Source organism: Mesoplodon mirus (assembly GCF_964341445.2).
Source record: "Mesoplodon mirus genome assembly, chromosome: 11".
NCBI classification, from domain to species: Eukaryota; Metazoa; Chordata; class Mammalia; order Artiodactyla; family Ziphiidae; genus Mesoplodon; species Mesoplodon mirus.
Window position 1 is genome coordinate 25,180,471 of NC_138987.1, and position 19,099 is coordinate 25,199,569.

General features: G+C 40.7%; 1 protein-coding gene across 1 annotated transcript in view; it reads left to right on the plus strand.

Annotated features, from left to right (window-relative positions):
* ANO4 (anoctamin 4) overlaps positions 1–19,099 on the plus strand; it is a 422,302-nt gene that overhangs the window by 227,957 nt on the left and 175,246 nt on the right. The window contains exons 4-5 of the mRNA XM_082634623.1: positions 3,677–3,813; positions 6,442–6,600. Of these exons, the coding sequence (XP_082490749.1) occupies positions 3,677–3,813; positions 6,442–6,600 (296 nt within the window). The remainder of the gene's footprint in view (positions 1–3,676; positions 3,814–6,441; positions 6,601–19,099) is intronic.

Genomic DNA, 19,099 nt, shown 5'->3' on the forward strand with positions numbered 1-19,099 from the left:
AACAGTGGAGAAAATAGGACTCTTACACATCATTAGACAGGGACCACTTCGAGGTCATTCTGTTTTTCAACAAATATGAGTTGAGGGCTTACTCCATGCCTGGACCTCTGTACACAAGTCAAGACAGACAGGGTCCCTGCCCTTATGGAACTTATATTCTAATAGGGTAGACAGCCAGCATACAAGTAAACAAATGAATAAATAATTACAGTCTACGATACACGCTGTGAAGGAAATGAGCAGTGAGAGGAAGAGATGGAGAGTAATTGGGTGAGGGGCAGCTTCTTTACATAGGGTGGTCAGGGAAGTTGTCTTTGACTTTGACATCTCCCACAGCATACTGTACTTCCTCAAAAGTGTTAGTGCTTCTTCTTGATCACCTGGCCCAGTGCCTGGCCCAGTGTAGATGCTCCTAAACCTTGATTGTATGAAAAGATTATGATGTTTTTCCTTTGTAGGCTCAGAGCCTAAAAACCTCTAGTAAGTGTATTAGTTACGTCTTGCTGCTGTAACAAATTACCACAAACTTAGTAACTTAAAACAGCACAGATTTATAATCTTACAGTTCTGAAGGTCAGACATCCTCAAGGTGTCAGCAAGACTGTGTTCCTACTAGAGGCTCTAGGGGAGAATCTGCTTTCTTGCCTTTTCTGTCTTCTAGATTCCTTGACTTGTGACCTTGTCCTCTACTTTCAAAGCCAGCAGCATAGCATCTTCCAGTGTCTCTCTCTCTCTCATTCTGACCTTCCTGCCTCTCCTGTAATTATATTGGCCTACTCATATAATCCTGGATAATCTCCCCATTTTAAGATCCTTGACTTAATCAAATCTATGAAGTTCCTTTTCCCATATAAGGTAACACATTCACATGTTCCAGGGATTAGGTCACCTTTGAGGTCCAGATTCAGCCTATCACAGTAAGCAATAAATGTTCATTTTATTTCCATGCCTGTTTTATTTTACAAATGAAAAACTTGCAGTTAAATGAATTGCCCAAAATCACACACTTGGATACAGCTTTAGATCCTGGTCACCCCGTCTAAGTACATTATCATTATTCTCTCTATATCTATATTCTCTCTATATCTAGATTCTGTTCTTTATAGCACTTAGCACACTTCACATTTCTTTGATTATTTGCTTTGTTGTTACCAGAAGGGCAGGAAGACACATCACTTTTATTCACCAAGGTACAGTCACTGCACAGCTCGGTGCCTGACACATAGTGTGCACACCTCTAAAATTTTTTTAGATGAAAGAATGAATACTCTTTTGTATGCTTGGGTAAATAGAACTCAAACTCCTATAAATTATACTGGTCAGCAGCTTCTGATAGGTTAAAAATCCTTAGCTGTTTTTAAAGCATCAAAGAAAAAAGTGAACTTCAATGTTGGCATATAATTTGAGTCAATAAAGAAGGGGCCTCAAAAGCAAAAATAAACAACTGGGACCTAATTTAACTTACAAGCTTTTGCACAGCAAAGGAAACCATAAACAAAACAAGAAGACAACCTATGAAGACAATCTATGAGAGAAAATATTTGCAAACAATGTGACTGACAAGGGCTTAATTTCCAAAATACACAAACAACTTATACAGCTCAGTATCAAAAAACAAAACAAAACCCAAACAACCCAATCAAAAAATGGGCAGAATACCTAAATAGACATTACTCCAAAGAAGACATACAGATGGCCAAGAGGCACATGAAAAGATGCTCAACATCACTAATTATTAGAGAAACGCAAATCAAAGCTATAATGAGGTATCACTTCACACCAGTCAGAATGGCCATCATCAAAAAGTCTACAAATAATAAATGCTGGAGAAGGTGTGGAGAAAAGGGAACCCTCCTACACTGTTGGTGGGAATGTAAATTGGTGCAGCCACTATGGAGAATAGAATGGAATTTTCCTTAAAAAACTAAAAATGACTCTGCAGTGCCAATCCTGGGCATACATCCGGAGAAAACTCTAATTCAAAAAGATACATGCACCCTGATGTTCATAGCAGCACTATTTACAATAGCCAAGACATGGAAGCAGCCTAAATGTCTATTGACAAATGAATGGATAAAGAAGATGTGATACATATATACAATGGAATATTACTCAGCCATAAAAAAGAATGAAATAATGCCATTTGCAGCAACATGGATGGACCTAGAGATTATGATACTAAGTGAAGTCAGAGACAGAAAGCCAAATATCATATTTAACTTATATGTGGAATCTAAAATATGATACAACTGAACATATTTACAAAACAGAAATAGACTCACAGACATAGAAAACAAACTTACGGTCACCAAAGGCGAAAGAGGGGGAAGGATAAATTGTGAATTTGAGATTAACACGTATACACTACTGTATATAAAAATAGATAAACAACAAGGACCTACTGTATAACACAGGGAACTCTATTCAATATCTTGTAATAACCTATAATGGAAAAGAATCTGAAAAAGAATATATATATGAACGTACATTCTTCCTGTACAACTGAAACATTGTAAATCAACTGTACTTCAATAAGAAAATAACGAAGGGACCCATACCTGGCATTATATTTTCCCATCCACTAGTGTTGAACTTTGCTATCTGGGGCACTGCAGCAGTGTGTGCATTTGAGCGTGATATTCTGTATTTATGACTCCATATACAGTACTTTATCTGTTGACATATTAGCATCAAGAGTCTTTTGGGAGAGTTCCTGAGTGGCTCAATTCATAATTTCGATTCATGATTAGAGGAAGAAGAAAGGCAAAAAACCTAACTGCATGCTTTATTACTGCATCAGCTTTTCTCTGTTAGGCCTTAAAGAAGTAACAAAGGAGAAATAAAATCACAGTTCTTACTGAACTATGCAAGTAGCACACTTACGGGTTCACTTAGCAAGTTGTATGGCATTTAAATAAAAACAAAAAAGTTTTTAAATATAGATCATCTCCAACACAAAATGAGTCCTTAGAAGTCTTAAAGAACCTTATACTAAACAACTATATGAAGGAAAGCTAAACAAACACAACACCTCCTGTTATCATGGAAGACAAGTTATATTTACACTGTGAAGATACTTTGCTTCACGTTGTCCATCTTGCCTAATGAAGACACTGTTTGGTCAAACATGTTTTACATCTGACATCCATTTCTCTTAGGAAATAATATACCTGTCATTCAAGGGGTTATTGAAACAGTGAAAAAATATGAAGCCAAAGGGAGATGTCTTTACTTTTTTTGTGTGTGTCTTAATTTTTTTAAATTAATTTAATTTTTATTTTTGGCTGTGTTGGGTCTTCGTTGCTGTGCACAGGCTTTTTCTAGTTGTAGCGAGTGGGGGCTACTCTTTGTTGCAGTGTGCAGGCTTTTCATTGTGGTGGCTTCTCATTGCAGAGCACGGGCTCTAGGCATGCGGGCTTCAGTAGTTGTGGCCTGCAGCCTCAGTAGTTGTGACACGCGGGCTCTAGAGCGCAGGCTCTGTAGTTGTGGCATGTGGGCTTAGTTGCTCCGCGGCATATGGGATCTTCCCGGACCAGGGCTCAAACCCCTGTCCCTTGCATTGGCAGGCAGATTCCTAACCACGGCACCACCAGCAAAGTCCCGAGATGTCTTTACTTTTAGTATTGCTTTTAAGATCCCAGATTCTTACCCCGACTTGTATTTACTTTGATTCTAGTGGCCAAGGATGTCAATATTCTTTTTGATGAATTGGAAGCTGTCAACAGTCCTTGCAAAGATGACGATTCTCTCCTTCACCCTGGAAACCTGACCAGTACTTCAGATGATGCTAGCAGATTGGAAGCAGGGGGAGAGGTAAGAGTGCGCAATTTCTTAAAAACACGATTCTTGATCCAGGCAGGAACCTGAGAAGCATAATCCAGTAGATTGTTTAAAGTCATCATCTCATTGAACTGTGGGTTCCTGAGGAAAAAAAGGACCAAGTCTTGTAATCCTGTGATGTCCTCTAGGAGTCTAGCACATTTCAGGGATCTGAAATCTACTTACTCTCAAAACAAACTTTCAGTGGGTCATGCACTTACCTTATACCTAAAGGCATTTTGTTTTTATAGAGAAGATTCTTAAAACCACCCATCATTTTAAAATGATCTACATTCTGGGTGTCGCTAACTAGTAAAAAGTTAGCTTTACAAGGATGTTGAAATCTTGTAAAATTGAAATGAAATCAATTTCTGTTGAAATCTCCCAGCATGTAGAACAGTGACACAGAGTGGACCAGACCTCAGTAGGTGTTGTGTTGTCTGAATCCTCTCTGAGTTTCCATTTGCCTCTGTAATCTGGGAACTCACTGCAATTGTAAATAGACCCATCTGTTCATGTGTCATTTTGGGGGGAAAAAAAGTATTTTGTTAAAGGCATTCACTGTTGCTCAGCTGTGTCTCAGTGGAGTTTAATATCTCTTTTGTATATGCACTAGGTTTAGGTGATAGGAGCACAGATCAGAGTCACTAATTTATTGTGTATTCTTAACGTTTTTATTATTCCAGAGGCTGTTAACTAGTGAAAGGATAACACCTTTGACCAGGGAAAATTGTTTACTTCTACCAAGCCTCCCAGTCCTCTCTATAAATACCATATGCTACTTATCTATGTGTGCGGGTTTTTTTGTTTTTTGTTTTTTGTTTTTGTGGTACGCGGGCCTCTCACTGTTGTGGCCTCTCCCGTTTCGGAGCACAGGCTCCGGACACCCAGGCTCAATGGCCATGGCTCATGGGCCCAGCCGCTCCGCGGCGTGTGGGATCCTCCCAGACCGGGGCATGAACCCGTGTCCCCTGCATCAGCAGGTGGACTCTCAACCACTGTGCCACCAGGGAAGCCCTATGTGTGGGGTTTTTTTGTTTTTGTTTTTTGTAAGAAAAAACTCATTCTATCATCATCTCTTCACACAGAAACTTTGGATGCCATAATGTGGCATAAAGGAAGGACCTTGATAGGCACCTCAAAAAGCAGCTAGTGTAATCCCCTTAATTTATAGATGATGAAACAGTCTCAGGTAGGTGAGGGCTTTGCTAACCCTCCTCTTGAAGCCTTGGCTGGTTTTGCAGATAGATGCTAATGTGTTAAATCTACAGGATAGTTCCCTTCCCTGGCAGATGATTGTTAAGAAAGTGTTTATTTGGGTAGACTTCTGAGTACTTCTTAAGGCAGAAGCCAAAAATTGTCAGTGAGGATTGGTCCTCAATGATAAATACCTACACCAGGTATGAGACATGTTATTTCCATCACTCCTGACTGAGATTTTCCTTTTGGATGAGGTTGCATGCATGTCACTTGTGCATAAATATGGATTCTAGCAATGGCCTTGGAGGTCTGGCATGTGTTCCTTCTTCATACTACTGTTTGGAAACTGATGTGTACTGTGTCCTCCAATTTTTTTTGTGTTTATAAATACAGTTGACCCTTGAATGACGTGGGTTTGAACTGTGTGGGTCCACCTATACGTGGGTGTTTTTCAATAGTAGACATTACATTACTACATGGTGTGTGGTTGGTTGAATCCATGATGTTGAGGAACTGTGGATATGGAGGCCCCACTATGACTCTAAGTTACAAGTGGATTTCACCCCGTTGTTGTTCACAACTGTATACACAAATATCAAAAGAAGAATATTTTTCTTATTGTGGGCAAAAAATTTGAGAAACCCTGAACTAAAGTATTACTAAAACCATCAAACCACTTGTGGTCCCATCCTTCTCTCCTACCAAATGGACTGTCTTCCTGAATTTTTGTGTTTTTTATTCTCTTGCTCTAAAAATGGTTTTACCATGCATACATAAGTAGCCTTAACAACTTATTTTACATTGATTTTATTTTGTGCTTTATAAAAAATGGTATCATGCAGTATAAAGTCTTTTGTGACTTGCTTTTTTTCTGTCAGTATTGTTAAGATTTTTGCTTACTATTAGATGTATCAGTAGTTCATTTTCACTGCTGTATAATATTCCAGTGTATCACTGTTCTACAGTCTATCTATTGGCCTGTTCATTGATTTGCACTGATTCCTATGTTTAAATTTTTTTCTCTTATGAATAATGCTGCTGTGAACATTCATATACATGTTTCCTAGTTGCTTTACCAGGAATTTCTGTAGGGATATATGTTATGTAAATATTCAATTTTACAAGATGATGCTAGTGTGTTTTCCAGAGTAAATATATCAATTTTCACTCTCACCTGTAGAATGTGAGAATTCTCAGTTGCTCCACATCCTTGCCAACAGTATTGTTAGCTGTCTTAAGTTTTGCCCATTTGACTGCTTTTTCCAATTTTTATTTTGTTTCCTCGTTTACGTTTTTCATTAATAAAAGTGTAATTTTGATAAAACCCAAGGAAATGCATTTAGTTTTAATTGTTCTTTAATATTACTCATCCAAGGCTCAGTTTTGAGTGTCTTAAACTGGTCCCTTTCTCTTTGTGTGCAGACAGTACCAGAAAAAAACAAATCAAATGGACTTTACTTCAGAGATGGAAAGTGTCGAATTGACTACATTCTTGTGTACAGAAAATCCAACCCCCAGATGGAAAAGAGAGAAATATTTGAAAGAAATATTAGAGCAGAAGGATTACAAATGGAGAAAGAGGTAAATAGTTTGCTTGGATGAGAAAAAATATAAATATACATCAGTTCATATTGGGAGACAATTAAAAACTAAGCAGTTAGTCATTATGTTAACTGAATGTTTCATTTGCTGTGGTTTTGCCAATCTGCAGTGTGTGGAGAATGTTCTAGCAATTAGATTTTCGCAGCACAGTTTGCCTTTGAGAGCATTTTGATGCCAAAAGATTCCGTAAAAATCAAAATATTCAAATTAAATGGATTGTTTCAAAGTGTTATAATTTACCTGATTTCCTACACCTACTGCTTCTCGATGTTAATGGCGGGTTCTATTTGCATGGATTAAAGAAAACTTCGGATAAAATGCAATCACCCCACCATAGAGGCTCTTTTTACATTTCAGGAAACATAATGGGTTTGGGTATCCTCACACACAGCAGAAGAGACTGGCTGATTTGGCCCAAAACAGCTGGGACTTACAAAGTGATTCTGTTTTTAAAAGACATTCAGGTTGGTTTTATCAAGTTCCCAAACTCAGGGCTTACCTTATCAGTGTTTACTCTTCCCCTTCTCTCCTCTGCAGGGGAAGGTTGAGGATGGTACAAGAGGCCCAGCCAAGCCTCTGATAATAATCCACAATGGGATTATTGTGTACCCAGAAACGCTGTGCACATTTCTAGAACTTGGCCCTGTTAGCTGGATTATGTAACTCTTCTTAGATTTTCCCTAAACACTGTGCACAGCTTCTGGAGCTTTCCATAGTCCAGAAGAACATGTTGCCAATTAAAAGTGTTTGCTTCTGATTCTGCTTTTCAAGGCTAAAGTATGGATCTTTGAAGTCAGACATCCATGTTTTTCTTTATACGGTGAAGGTTGCATGCTAATCTTGGTACGCTTTAGATAAATAGGATTTTTCCAGGTCTGTTAGACTAGCCTCAACTCTGGAGCATTTATAAAACAGAAGCAGTATTTTTCTGGAAGTCTCAAAAAAGAGAATTAGAAAAACAGTGAGATGAGTATAGCCTTAAGGGAACAGGTTCTCATCCTCAGGAAAGTGGAAGCAGATAGCTCAAAAGACTGCTTCAGCTGGAGTTTCCCCCAGAGCAACAAACAGAATTAAATATGTTGTTTTTTCCACTTTTATGGGGTTCCAGAAAATCTTTCCTATACCCACTGAACAGGCCTTTGATAAATCTTGTTCTTTAAGTTTCTATTGAGACAGTTGTGTATTCTTTTCTTAACATTGATAGTGCGTTAATATTTTATCCCTAAAAATCTTTTCTTCATCTTTTATTCTAAGTTTCAGAATTTTTATGTAAAGAAATAAAAGATCTGTATTGCGACATGATCTGAAATAACGAAAGTCCTTCGCGTGATCCGTTCTGACTCTGTCAAAGTTTTTTTTTTTTTTTTTTTTTTCTTCTTTTTGCGGTATGCGGGCCTCTCACTGCTGTGGCCTCCCCCGTTGCGGAGCACAGGCTCCGGATGCGCAGGCCCAGCGGCCATGGCTCACGGGCCCAGCCGCTCCGCGGCATATGGGATCCTCCCAGACCGGGGCACGAACCCGTATCCCCTGCATCGGCAGGCGGACTCTCAACCACTGCGCCACCAGGGAGGCCCTCTGTCAAAGTTTTGATTCCCATCAAAACTAGGTAGTTTTCTTCAATTAATGAAAGATTTCTATTTTGAGCTTCATAACTATTCTCTTCACTCCTGGGGCTTCTTTTGTGTAGGTCTTTTCAATGTCGTCTTGTGGCTTACAAGTTAAAACTCAAAAAGCCTAATACTTTTCCAAATAAAATACATTACTAAAGAAATGACAGATCTCCTGTATGTCTCCTAAAAATCATCTGTACTACAGTATTCAGCTGCCAGAATTAGAGCGGGTAGCTGAGGACGGTAATTCTGTCTTTTAGTGTGCAGTTGATTCTGTGTAGTCCAGAGTTGACCGTAGTGTGTTAGATGTTCAGCTCATATGATTTTAGTGGTATACCAGATAATTTTGTTTGGTTCTAATTTAAAACCAATTTTAATACCTAGGTGTTTATTTTAATGTTTACTGGAAAAAAAATAACAGTTGGGAAAAGGACAATATCACCATATGGCAAAACTTCATAAAAACTTATCTAAGCATCTCTTTCTCTCCCTTCCCCCCAAAAGTTCTTCTCTTGGTGGCAGCTTCCCTACAGTCCTCTATCCACTACCAACAGCTTGGTTTTCTGGAAACTTCTTCCTAAGCAGCTTTTCCCTGCGACCCAAACTCTGCATAAGCAGCACAGTTTGACTCTAACTCTGTCTCAGCTCTGCTTTGCGTCCTCACAGCCACAGCCAGTTCAGCAAGAAGCGGGGGATCTCTGCACTTCCTTCCTTGCTTAGAGGCGGCAGGAAATTATAGCTAAATTAATTTTCCCCATCACAGCGAATTAAAATAAAACGTCCCTTGTATGAACAGGAAATCTGTATCTCCATTGTAGTATTAGATTTAAAACCCATCAGAAGCACTTTTATTTAAATCTAGTGTTTTCATAAACAGTTTCAGTAGAAAGACAGCAATTTTAACAGCTATTTCAGCTTCCAGAAGTTACTTCTACCTTTTATATATAAAACAAAGAACATAGTTCAAGGTGGAAAAGAAAAAAGAAAACCCAGGGGGCTTCCTGTGAATCCACATATACCTGATGTATAATCAGTGATGAACACTAAGTACGTTGTATGAATTATTAGTATCGTCTTCATTAGCTGTGTGTCATGATGTCCAACAGTTACGGAAAATGTTTCACAGACTTAGAAGCTTTTGTTTCCAAATCGGTAAAGACAGGCTCTGTAGTTCAACAGTTTAATAGAAAGAAAATCTTTATCTCTTTTAACATTGAAAGTCAAGAAACACAGCCAGGAAAATCTTTAATTCATGATAAAAGTGAGGATGTAGTCAAATTTCATCTTTGGTGGAAACTATGCCCCCCACCTGATTAGTCAGCAGGTAAGTGCTTGTTTTGGCACCCTGGGTCTTTAATATTCTGTAACTCATCTTTCATATTAGCCCAGAGAAAGCAATTCACAGCAAAGTTCCCAAATAAAGTATCAAATCCAAGTGATTTTCTTCTTAAGTGTCTGTCTGTTTAAAGAGATTCCCTTCTTTAAAGGTAAACTCATATTTATAAATTCACATTCTGATGAATTTATAAATAAAAAATATTTTTTTTTCATTTTTAATTTTATGTCCATCATTGACTCTTTGGTACCTATTTTTAAATCATTATCAATAAGAGGTTTATATCTTCCTTCATATAAAGGGTCAGGTTGTGGATGACTTTCGAATTATTTGGGATGTATGAGTACCAGTTAGATTAATGGAGCACCCTTCCTCTTTAGATTCACACAGAACATGAGGGAAAACCCATATCATCAGTTGTTTACCAAATAACTGTATTTATATATATCATACCATCTTGATGATAGTTACTTCATTCAACACATATTTATTACACACTTACTCTCTGCCAGGCACTGCTTTAAGCACTAAGAACTCAGCAGTGAATAAAACAGACAAAAAATTCCTGCTGGGCTTCCCTGGTGGCGCAGTGGTTGAGAGTCCGCCTGCCCATGCAGGGGACACGGGTTCGTGCCCCAGTCTGGGAAGATCCCACATGCCGCGGAGCGGCTGGGCCAGTGAGCCATGGCCGCTGAGCCTGCACGTCCGGAGCCTATGCTCCGCAATGGGAGAGGCCACAACAGTGAGAGGCCCACGTACCGCAAAAAAAAAAAAAAAAAAGTTTTTCAAGGCAAAGTTTTTGGAAAATTTTTCATGCAGTTTATAAATGCCTTAAAATGTAACCATTAGGATAGCAACATCAACTGACTATATATTGCTAATAATGTATATGCATGAATGAGATTAATGATTACCTTCATTGCTCTTGGAAGAACTTAGAATACCTTAGGTAACATGTTTAACATGGTCAACGTTCAGACATTTATCTGCCCAGAGGATTTGGTTTTAGATTCATCAGGGAATAAAATTATAGAGCAACCCAGAACTGAAAAACTGTACTTGATTGCCCATCCTAGTCTTGCTTTACACCTATTCAAGGGAAAACTATACAAAGATTCCCCATGGAAGGTGCTAATCTCACCTAGATTGTTCTCTGCCTTCACAGGCTTCCTGCCCATCCTACCCTTCCTATTTTCATCCCTGTTTATGTTCTGCAACCACTGTTACTATAGATGTTCTCTCTGGATCCAGAGCTCTGAGAATGAAGGGGAAAGAACCAGAGTCTCCTCCCTTCTTTTATAGTTCAAACCATGATGAGTGTCTAAAATAAATCTGTCCGGACAAACTGAACTATCCAAATTCCTGTCCTCTAGTATTTTCTGGACCCTCAAAAGAGACTTAGACCTTACTCCACTTAATAATCGCCATTTTCTGATATGTCATATATATGTATTACCAAGGGTCTCAAGTTGGAGTTAAAGGGAAAGGAAAATTAAGGACAGTCCTAAGCAAAGAGTGAAGAAGGCAGATTTTCTTTTGAAAATCAAAGCCCTGGAAATTCCTTGAGTATTTGTCTTAATCTAACTGGGCCACTATAATAAAATACCATAGGCTGGGTGGGTTGTAAATAACAAAAACTTATTTCTCACAGTTCTAAAGGCTGGAAGTTCAAAACCAAGGCGCTGATGAGGACCCTGTTCCTGGTTCATAGACAGCATCTTCTTGCTGTGTCTTCACATGGTGAAAGGAGGTAGAGAGCTCTCTGAGGTCTCTTTTTTAAAAGGAGCTAATCCCATTTTTGAGGACTCCATGACCTAATGACCTCTCAAAGGCCCCACCTCCTACTACCGTCACATGGGGTGTTAGAATTTCAACATATGAATTTTAAGGGGATACAGTTCAGATCAGAGCAGTACCTTTCAGGAGTTCATTGTTGATCTGTACTGGCAGTGGACTTTTTAAAAAGTGGTGTCTGAGGTTGAATTTCTTTCCTAAACAGAAACAGAGCCTGAGGCAAGGATTCTTGCTAAAGTTGTTGATGGGTGGAGTGCTCTCAGGAGAAAGAGGATTGAGGGAAGTAGAAGAGGTCAGAGGAGAAAAGCTACACTGAGAGTATAGTCTCTGATCCAAGCGGGAAGCTCTGGAGCAGAGGGAGTACCACAGAGCTGGTTCACCTTTAAAGCAGAGGTCCCCCTGCCTATCAGTCATTGGCTGAGGCTGGGGGAGGTGATGGGAGGTGAGCGCTGCTCCTGCTTGGCAGAGGGTAGTTCTTCAACACCCACAGCTGCTCGACTTCTGGACTGTAAACTATCAGAATTCATTACCACTGACACTGTTATCTCTACTGATAGTAGAGATGCTGCCAAATCTGTGGTTTTAGATGGCCCACTTTGAGATTGCAGCAGTCAGGGAATTCATGGTGGTCTTGATGGAAGTGAAAAAAAGAGAGAACAGGTACACAGGGGCATTTATTCTGCTTTAATTTGTTCAGTTTTCCTCTAAGTTTAGGATCCTCCATCTTAAAGGCAAGGATGCCATGTGGCTGGTGTAATCACTTTGAGGGCAGAGACGGTGTCTTACGGGTTTTTTACAGTAAGACCGAGCCCAATGCTTAGCTTGTGGGATTTTGAGTTTGTCGCAAGAGATTGTAAATAGCTGTGTAAATTTCCATGTAAATTTCCATGGCTGTGTCTGGGTAACATCAATCGATTTAGCTCTAGGATTTCTCAACCTCAGCACTATTGATGTTTGCGGCTGGGTAATTCTTTGTTGTAGCAGGCTGTTCAGTGTACTGTAGGATGTTTAGCAGCATCCCTAGCCTCTACCCACTAGATCCCAGCAGTATTCCTCCCCCCACTTCACCAAGTTATGACAACCAAAAATGTCTCCAAGTATGGTCCTGTGTCTCCAGGAGCAGGTGTATAAAATTGTCCCTAGCTGAGAACTACCGAGTTAGACTCTTAATGCAACAAACTGCATAAAGTTGTATCTATGAGATAGCTAGAGGAATTCAAGGCAGCTATTCCGTCTTTCATCCACCTGGACCAGCTAACTTAAGCACTCTTAATATCAGACTCTTGAATCATGAAGATGCCTATGTCTTTGAGGAGAGAATAGGGTAAATTAAGATTGGCCTTTCAAACCAGACAACAGGGATTTAGATCACTTGCTACTTTCTCACTTACTGAGTAAATATCCAGGCAAGGCTCTTAACCACTCTGTGCCTTAGCTTCTTCTCACTTACTGAATAAATATCCAGGCAAGGCTCTTAACCACTCTGTGCCTTAGCTTCTTCATTTATTAAACAGTAGATAATCCTAACTAATGGGGCTACTATGTAGATAAATGAGCTAATACATTATAACACGCTTAGAAGAGAGTCCAGCACATATTAGGTGGTTGTTGGTATTGATAAAAAAGGGAGTGGCTCCGCCCCTGCTCACCCTGTGTTCTGATCTCAGGCATTCAACCCCGTCCCCTCTTGGACTGAGTGTCCCTGGCTTGTGTCTAGGGAAACCTGAGGGGATCTGGTGAGTGGCAAGACATACCAATAGTAAGTCCCACCTCATCACCAGGATTTGTTCCTTCTGGTGTCACCTACCATTGCCCTAGATCAGTCCATCAGAATTAGAGCCTCATTCTCACTGGTCGCTCTTCTTAAGGTAGTTTCATCAAATGGTGGGAGCGAGGGGGCTCTCTCCTTCTCTCTCTCTGTCTCATTCTCTCTTTCTCTGTCTTTGTTTCTCTCTCCCTCTTTCTGTCTCTGTCTTCCTCTCCCCACCACTCCTCCTATTCTCACTCTAATTTTTGAGACCAGTTTAAAGAGCTGAGGGCCTACTTATTTTTACCTCAACTGCTTTTGCTTGTTTAGGAAGACAGAGTTTAATCAAAACATTTCTGTTGCCAGGTCAAGATGACCAGTACAAGTTATCCTGAACTGATTTACTCAAAGGATCATTCTAAATCAATACATATTTCATGTGACTCATGCATATTCCTTTGCTCAAGACAGAACAATGTTAGGGAAAAAAATATACCCATTATATAAGGCACAGCTGAAGAACTCATGTCACGTTATGAACTATTGTTACCAATCCCATGAGAAGAAAATTAATCTAAAAGATCTTCTCACTGGTCTAAAATGAACTTGTCTGATATAAAACACATTTTGCATTGTCATTTGTTACTTACCAAATGTGGGCATCGTAGAGTTGCAGCTGTGAAAGGAACTGAAAGTCTTTTCTTGACAGTGTTATTTTTGTTCCTGTTGTTCTTACTATGTGTTATGTTAAATTGCTGAAAACTACACAAAGTATATACTAGGGCTATGACATTAATTATTAATTCATGAGATGGAGTGATTTCAAAGCTTTGAAGCAGTCTGGAAAACCGTAAATCCATGGTCTCCTGCTTGTAATACTTACAAGTGGAAAACCTGAAAAAGGTGAACTGCAAGCTGAAGTTTATGAACCAAGCCTGATGTACTTCAATTGCAAACGTGATGATGCAGCACTGTCCCTGGAGGCAGAGACCAAGGCTTAACTCGCTTCCTGTTGTGTCTTAGGCATATTTGAAGAGCAGTCAATGGCATCCGATGATTCCATTTCCAGATGGAGTCATTCTTCATTCATTCATCAAATATCTAATGAGCATCATGTCTACTGTGAGGGAAGAGAAGCATTAAATGTGTCAGGTGCGATGAGTACTGTGGAGAAAATATGCAGGAATCCTGGGAGGGAGTCACTGTTTTGTTCAGGAGTTCAAGGCAAGTCTCCAAGATAATGAGCAAACTAAGAGAGAAGTTGGCATGTACATTCCTAAACCCAGCTCTCAAAAGCCCCTCAGAGTTTTCCCACTGTTGGGACTACTTTTGCCTTGCATTTCCCCATGTGTGGACTGAGATGAGGGTTGGAAGAGTAAGTGGAACCACTAAGTAGGGTGAGCGTGTGTCCTATAGAAGGAAGGAAACTGGCTGGATTTGTCTGGGGTGGGAGTGGGGAAGATGACAGGGTTTGCATCTCCACGACCTCTCCCAGGGCACAGAGCAGGGACAAATCAAGTGCCTAAGCAGTGTTGGGACCTTTGCGGAGACCTGACCTAGTTGCAAACCCCTCCCTAACTTGTCCTTTGCTATTCATTAGTTTAGCTTCCACCCCTTTTGGTGCTAGTCTTTCATGGCCTTCCACACTTTTGTCTACACGTACATCAAGTTTCGTCTTTGAAGGTCTTCCCTCGTGCTTGTAACTGCTTGGCCCCTCTTCAGTTAGAGTTCTGCAGAAAACAAGCCACTCTGTGTCTTCCAAGAGCAAAGGCTTTGATACAGAGGCTTACACCATCGATGAAAAGGGCAGGGAAGTCACCTCCAGCTACTTCCTGAAGCATCGTAGCGGTGGTCCCAAGCGCTGGCCTGGAAGCCCCTAGGGGTCCCAAGAGTGTTGGACTGTGACACAGATGATTCTCAAAAGACTTACCTGAAGCTGTCTCTAACTTACACAACTGTGTCTAGCTGCCTGCCTGGAGGAAAAAACAGCCTCTTCCACTTTCCAGATTTTACTTACCCCTTGTTGTTAACTCTAACCCAGAGCCCCCCAGAGAAGGGGATTCTGGGAAATGCAGTCCCAGCTTCTCCTCAGCAATGCAGAGGAGACTTCAGAAAGAGGGGGGACAGAGATGCCAAGAGGACAGCAAACAGCATGGCACAGCCACTAGTCCTCCTCCTACCAGGTTTGACTGGACACCTGGCCCTTCATCTAAGGCTATGTCAGCCCCTTCTCTGTCATACCCAAAGGGTTTACAGTTGTAAGTCATGAATCCTAATACTGTCCCTCAGGGTGATGGTGGAACAGCTTTTTCTGGTGTTTCACGTGGCCATAGCTGGATACCTTGACCACAGACACAGGACCTCCCTCACACCCACACCTTTGTTCTGATGCTACCACTAGGCAATTCTTTGTTCACAGCAGAGCTGAATTCATTGAGACCAAATCTTTGGGAGTCAGACAGCAGCAGTCACAAGCCCACATAAGGAGACATCTGTGGGTCTGTGCTGCAGGAGGAAGGCAGAGGACAAGCTGAAAACTCCTCTCACAGTTGTGAAAAGAGGAAGGTTCCCTCCACCACTTGCAGCTCCGGTGGTGTTAGAGCGTCAGTCATCACGCGTACAGATGTCTATCACGTTCCAGGCTCTGTGCCAGGCAGAATCAAAAATGAAAGAGTGCTCTCTTGTTATCAATTGTTGCCTAACAAACAACTCCAGAACTTGTGGCTTAAAACAATGGTCGTTTATTTTATTCTCAAGTCTGCAGTTGGGCAGGGCTCTGCAGGACCAGCTCTTCTCTGCTCCATGGGCATCAGCAGGGGCCGTGCTCCCAGGGAGGCTGGCGGACCCCCTTTCAAGGTGACTCTCAGCTGAGAGCTCAGCCAGGCCTGGGGGCTGTAGGCTTGGTTTCTTTCCCTGTGGATCTCTGCACAGGCTTCTCTGAGGCTCCCCTGCCTCAGGCATCCTTATGATGTGCTACCTATGTTCCAAGAGAATGAGACAGATGTGCATTTTTTTAAAGTGAAGTATAGTTGATTTGCAATATTGTGTTAGTTTCAGGTATACAGCAAAGTGATTCAGTTACATATTTTTCAGATTCTTTTCCATTATAGGTTACTACAAGATATTGAATATATAATAGTTCCCTGTTCTGTACAATAGGTCCTTGTGGCTTATCTATTTTATGTACAGTAGTTTGTATCTGTTAATCCCACCCTCCTGTTTATCCCTTCCCCTCCTCCCTTTCCCCTTTGGTAGCCATGTTTGTTTTCTATGACTATGAGTCTGTTTCTGTTTTATGTATAGAGTCATTTGTATTATTTTTTAGATTCCACATATAAGTGATATCATATAATATCTTTCTCTGCTTGACTTAACTTCACTTAGTGTGATATCCTCTAGGTCCATTCATGTTGCTGCACGTGGTAATATTTCATTCCTTTTTATGGCTGAGTAATATTCCATTGTATATATACACCACTTCTTCTTAAACCCATCAATAGATGTGCATTTTTATGACCTAGATCCAGAAGTGTTTATTCTGCTCTCCATTGGCAGAGGTGGGAACAAAGGGAGGGGACATAGATCCCACCTCTTGATGGAGAGAGGCAAAGTTCTGGAAGACATGTGGGATGAAGGCTATTGTCAGGGCCGTCTTTGGAAAATACAGCCACGTTATACTCAGTGCGTTTGAGGAGCTCATTGACTAAAGGTGAAGACAGGCATGAAACAGGTGATTAGGATACAACCTGAAAAGTTCCTATGAAAGCACAAAGGGAACTTCAGATTCTTCCCAGAGGTTTTAGGAAAATTAGAGGAAGTGACCTAGATCTTGAAGGATGAATTGACAGAGCAGCAAAATACAAGGGCATGGCGTTCAGACAGGAAGCAGTATGAGCAGAGGCACAGTGACTTGTGACGGAGACATCACAGCTCCTCCGGCAGCTCTGCTTCCCCAGCTGGAGTGGGAATCCCATGAGGACCACACGGGTTTCCCCACAGAGCCTTGCATAGTGCCTGGCTCATCACTTCACCTCGACTTTCAAGCTGTTTATGCTCATTCAGCAATTTCCCATGAATGTAATTTACGTCAGATATAATTGTCCTCCTAGGCCTTAATGACTGGACTGATACTGGCCAGATAAGCATTTTTTAGTCACTTTTCTCCAAAATGGTCTAAACTAATATCATTTAGCTTCTTTGCAACCAAATCCATTACACTGTACTTCTGTTTAAGTAAAGTGTCGTCTTGTTGCTGGATCTCTTTCAGGCCAATTGTTTTACTAAGCCAACCATACCGCTATCACCTGAAAACTCACCCAAGATCATGATGGTCTTCCAAGAAGATGGTATTTATTGCTCACTAGAGTTCTTTGTTTTTCATCTCCATTCTCCATTCTGACTTTTTCTACATAGGTTGAAATTAAAAAGAGCTTTATAGAAGGCTGGGAGGAGAGCAGGCAGGAGAATGAAACTGTACTGCGCACAATTGTCCTTGACGTTAGCAGTCCAGTAGGCAGGAAAGAAAATGACACATGGTGAGACCTGGTGTCCGTTAGTGTTTCAAAATGTGTTATGTCTCCTCTCAGGGCCTCTCCTCTTCTGCAGTCTGTCGGTTCCTTGGTTTAGCCAGTATATTATTTTGGATTGCACAGCAGTAAATCACTTTGGCTTTCACTTGAGGCTCTCTTGATTCAGGTTTTCAGACTCTAATAAGTGCCTGTGGGTCTTCTAAAATCTAGTCCTAAATTCGGTGACTCATGGATTACACTGTACACATTATGTCTGACGTGTCCACTCTTGCTTCTGATTGCCAGAAGGGCTCTCCCACTCTGCAGTTCTCTATACAAACTCCAGTCAAATGAAGAACCCCTAGTCTTGATTCTTTTTGTCACACAGTGCTTTATTTGGTTGGCAAAACAAAGATAGCAATTAGCAGGTAAGTACTGAAGTTTAGTTTGTAGTTGTCCTTTTCTTCTTTTTCTATTTATACTTAGCAAAGCTATACCTTAATCTCTCTTTGAAATGAAGTCTCTTTAGGGAAAGACAGTTCTAAGTAAACCCTAAAATACTTGCAACTGAAACCTGCTTTCGAATGGGTTTAAATATTTTAAAATGTCACTGGAGTGTACATTGACTAGGATGATTAATTGTCCCAACCACTCTTTTGACCATCATTTCATTCCCCTCATTACTTCTCTTTGATTCTGTGGTCCATCATTATGACCACTCATTTACAAGCACCTCAATTCTCTTATCCCTTTGTTTCTTTGACTTATTTGCCTGGCAAAGCCTTGACCTTGATTAAACCCCACCTTCTTTGTGCCTGCACCTGAGCATGTTGAATGTTGCTAGAAAAACATGCTGACTGGTTCACTTTATGGCCACCATCTCAGATGAGGACCAGAGTAACAAAGAATGCCAGGTAGCCTAGTAGGTTTGCTTCCCCCATCACCATAATGAGGAATTATCTTCATTTCTCCTTCCCATCCTTCCTTTCTTGGCCTCCTCCTTTCATTCATTCATTTTTAAAAGTTTATTCATTCAATAAATAGTGCCTGGCACAGTTCCAGGCATTCAGACTACATCAGGGAACCAAACAAAGAGCCCCTTTCCTTGAGGTGCTCACCTTCTAATGAGTGAGACAGTGAACAATAAACATAAGTAAATAGCATAGTATGTTAGAAGGTGATATGGCAAAGGAAAAAGTAGAACAAAGTGTGAGAGTACTGGGGGGTGAAGGGATATGCATTCTAAATAGGGTGTGATGTAGGGGGCTCACTGAAGATGACATCTGACCAAAGACTGAATAGGTGAGGGAGTTGGCCAGCTGTGATTCCCCACCATCTTCTTGCCCCTCCACCGTCTCACCTCCATTATCTGTATCTCCACCACCCACACACAGGCTCTGCTGATAACCTTGTCTATACTTTGATAGAGGATAGGTTCAATCAGACAGGGTCTTCTGAGGCCATCCCCACACTCACTCTCTGC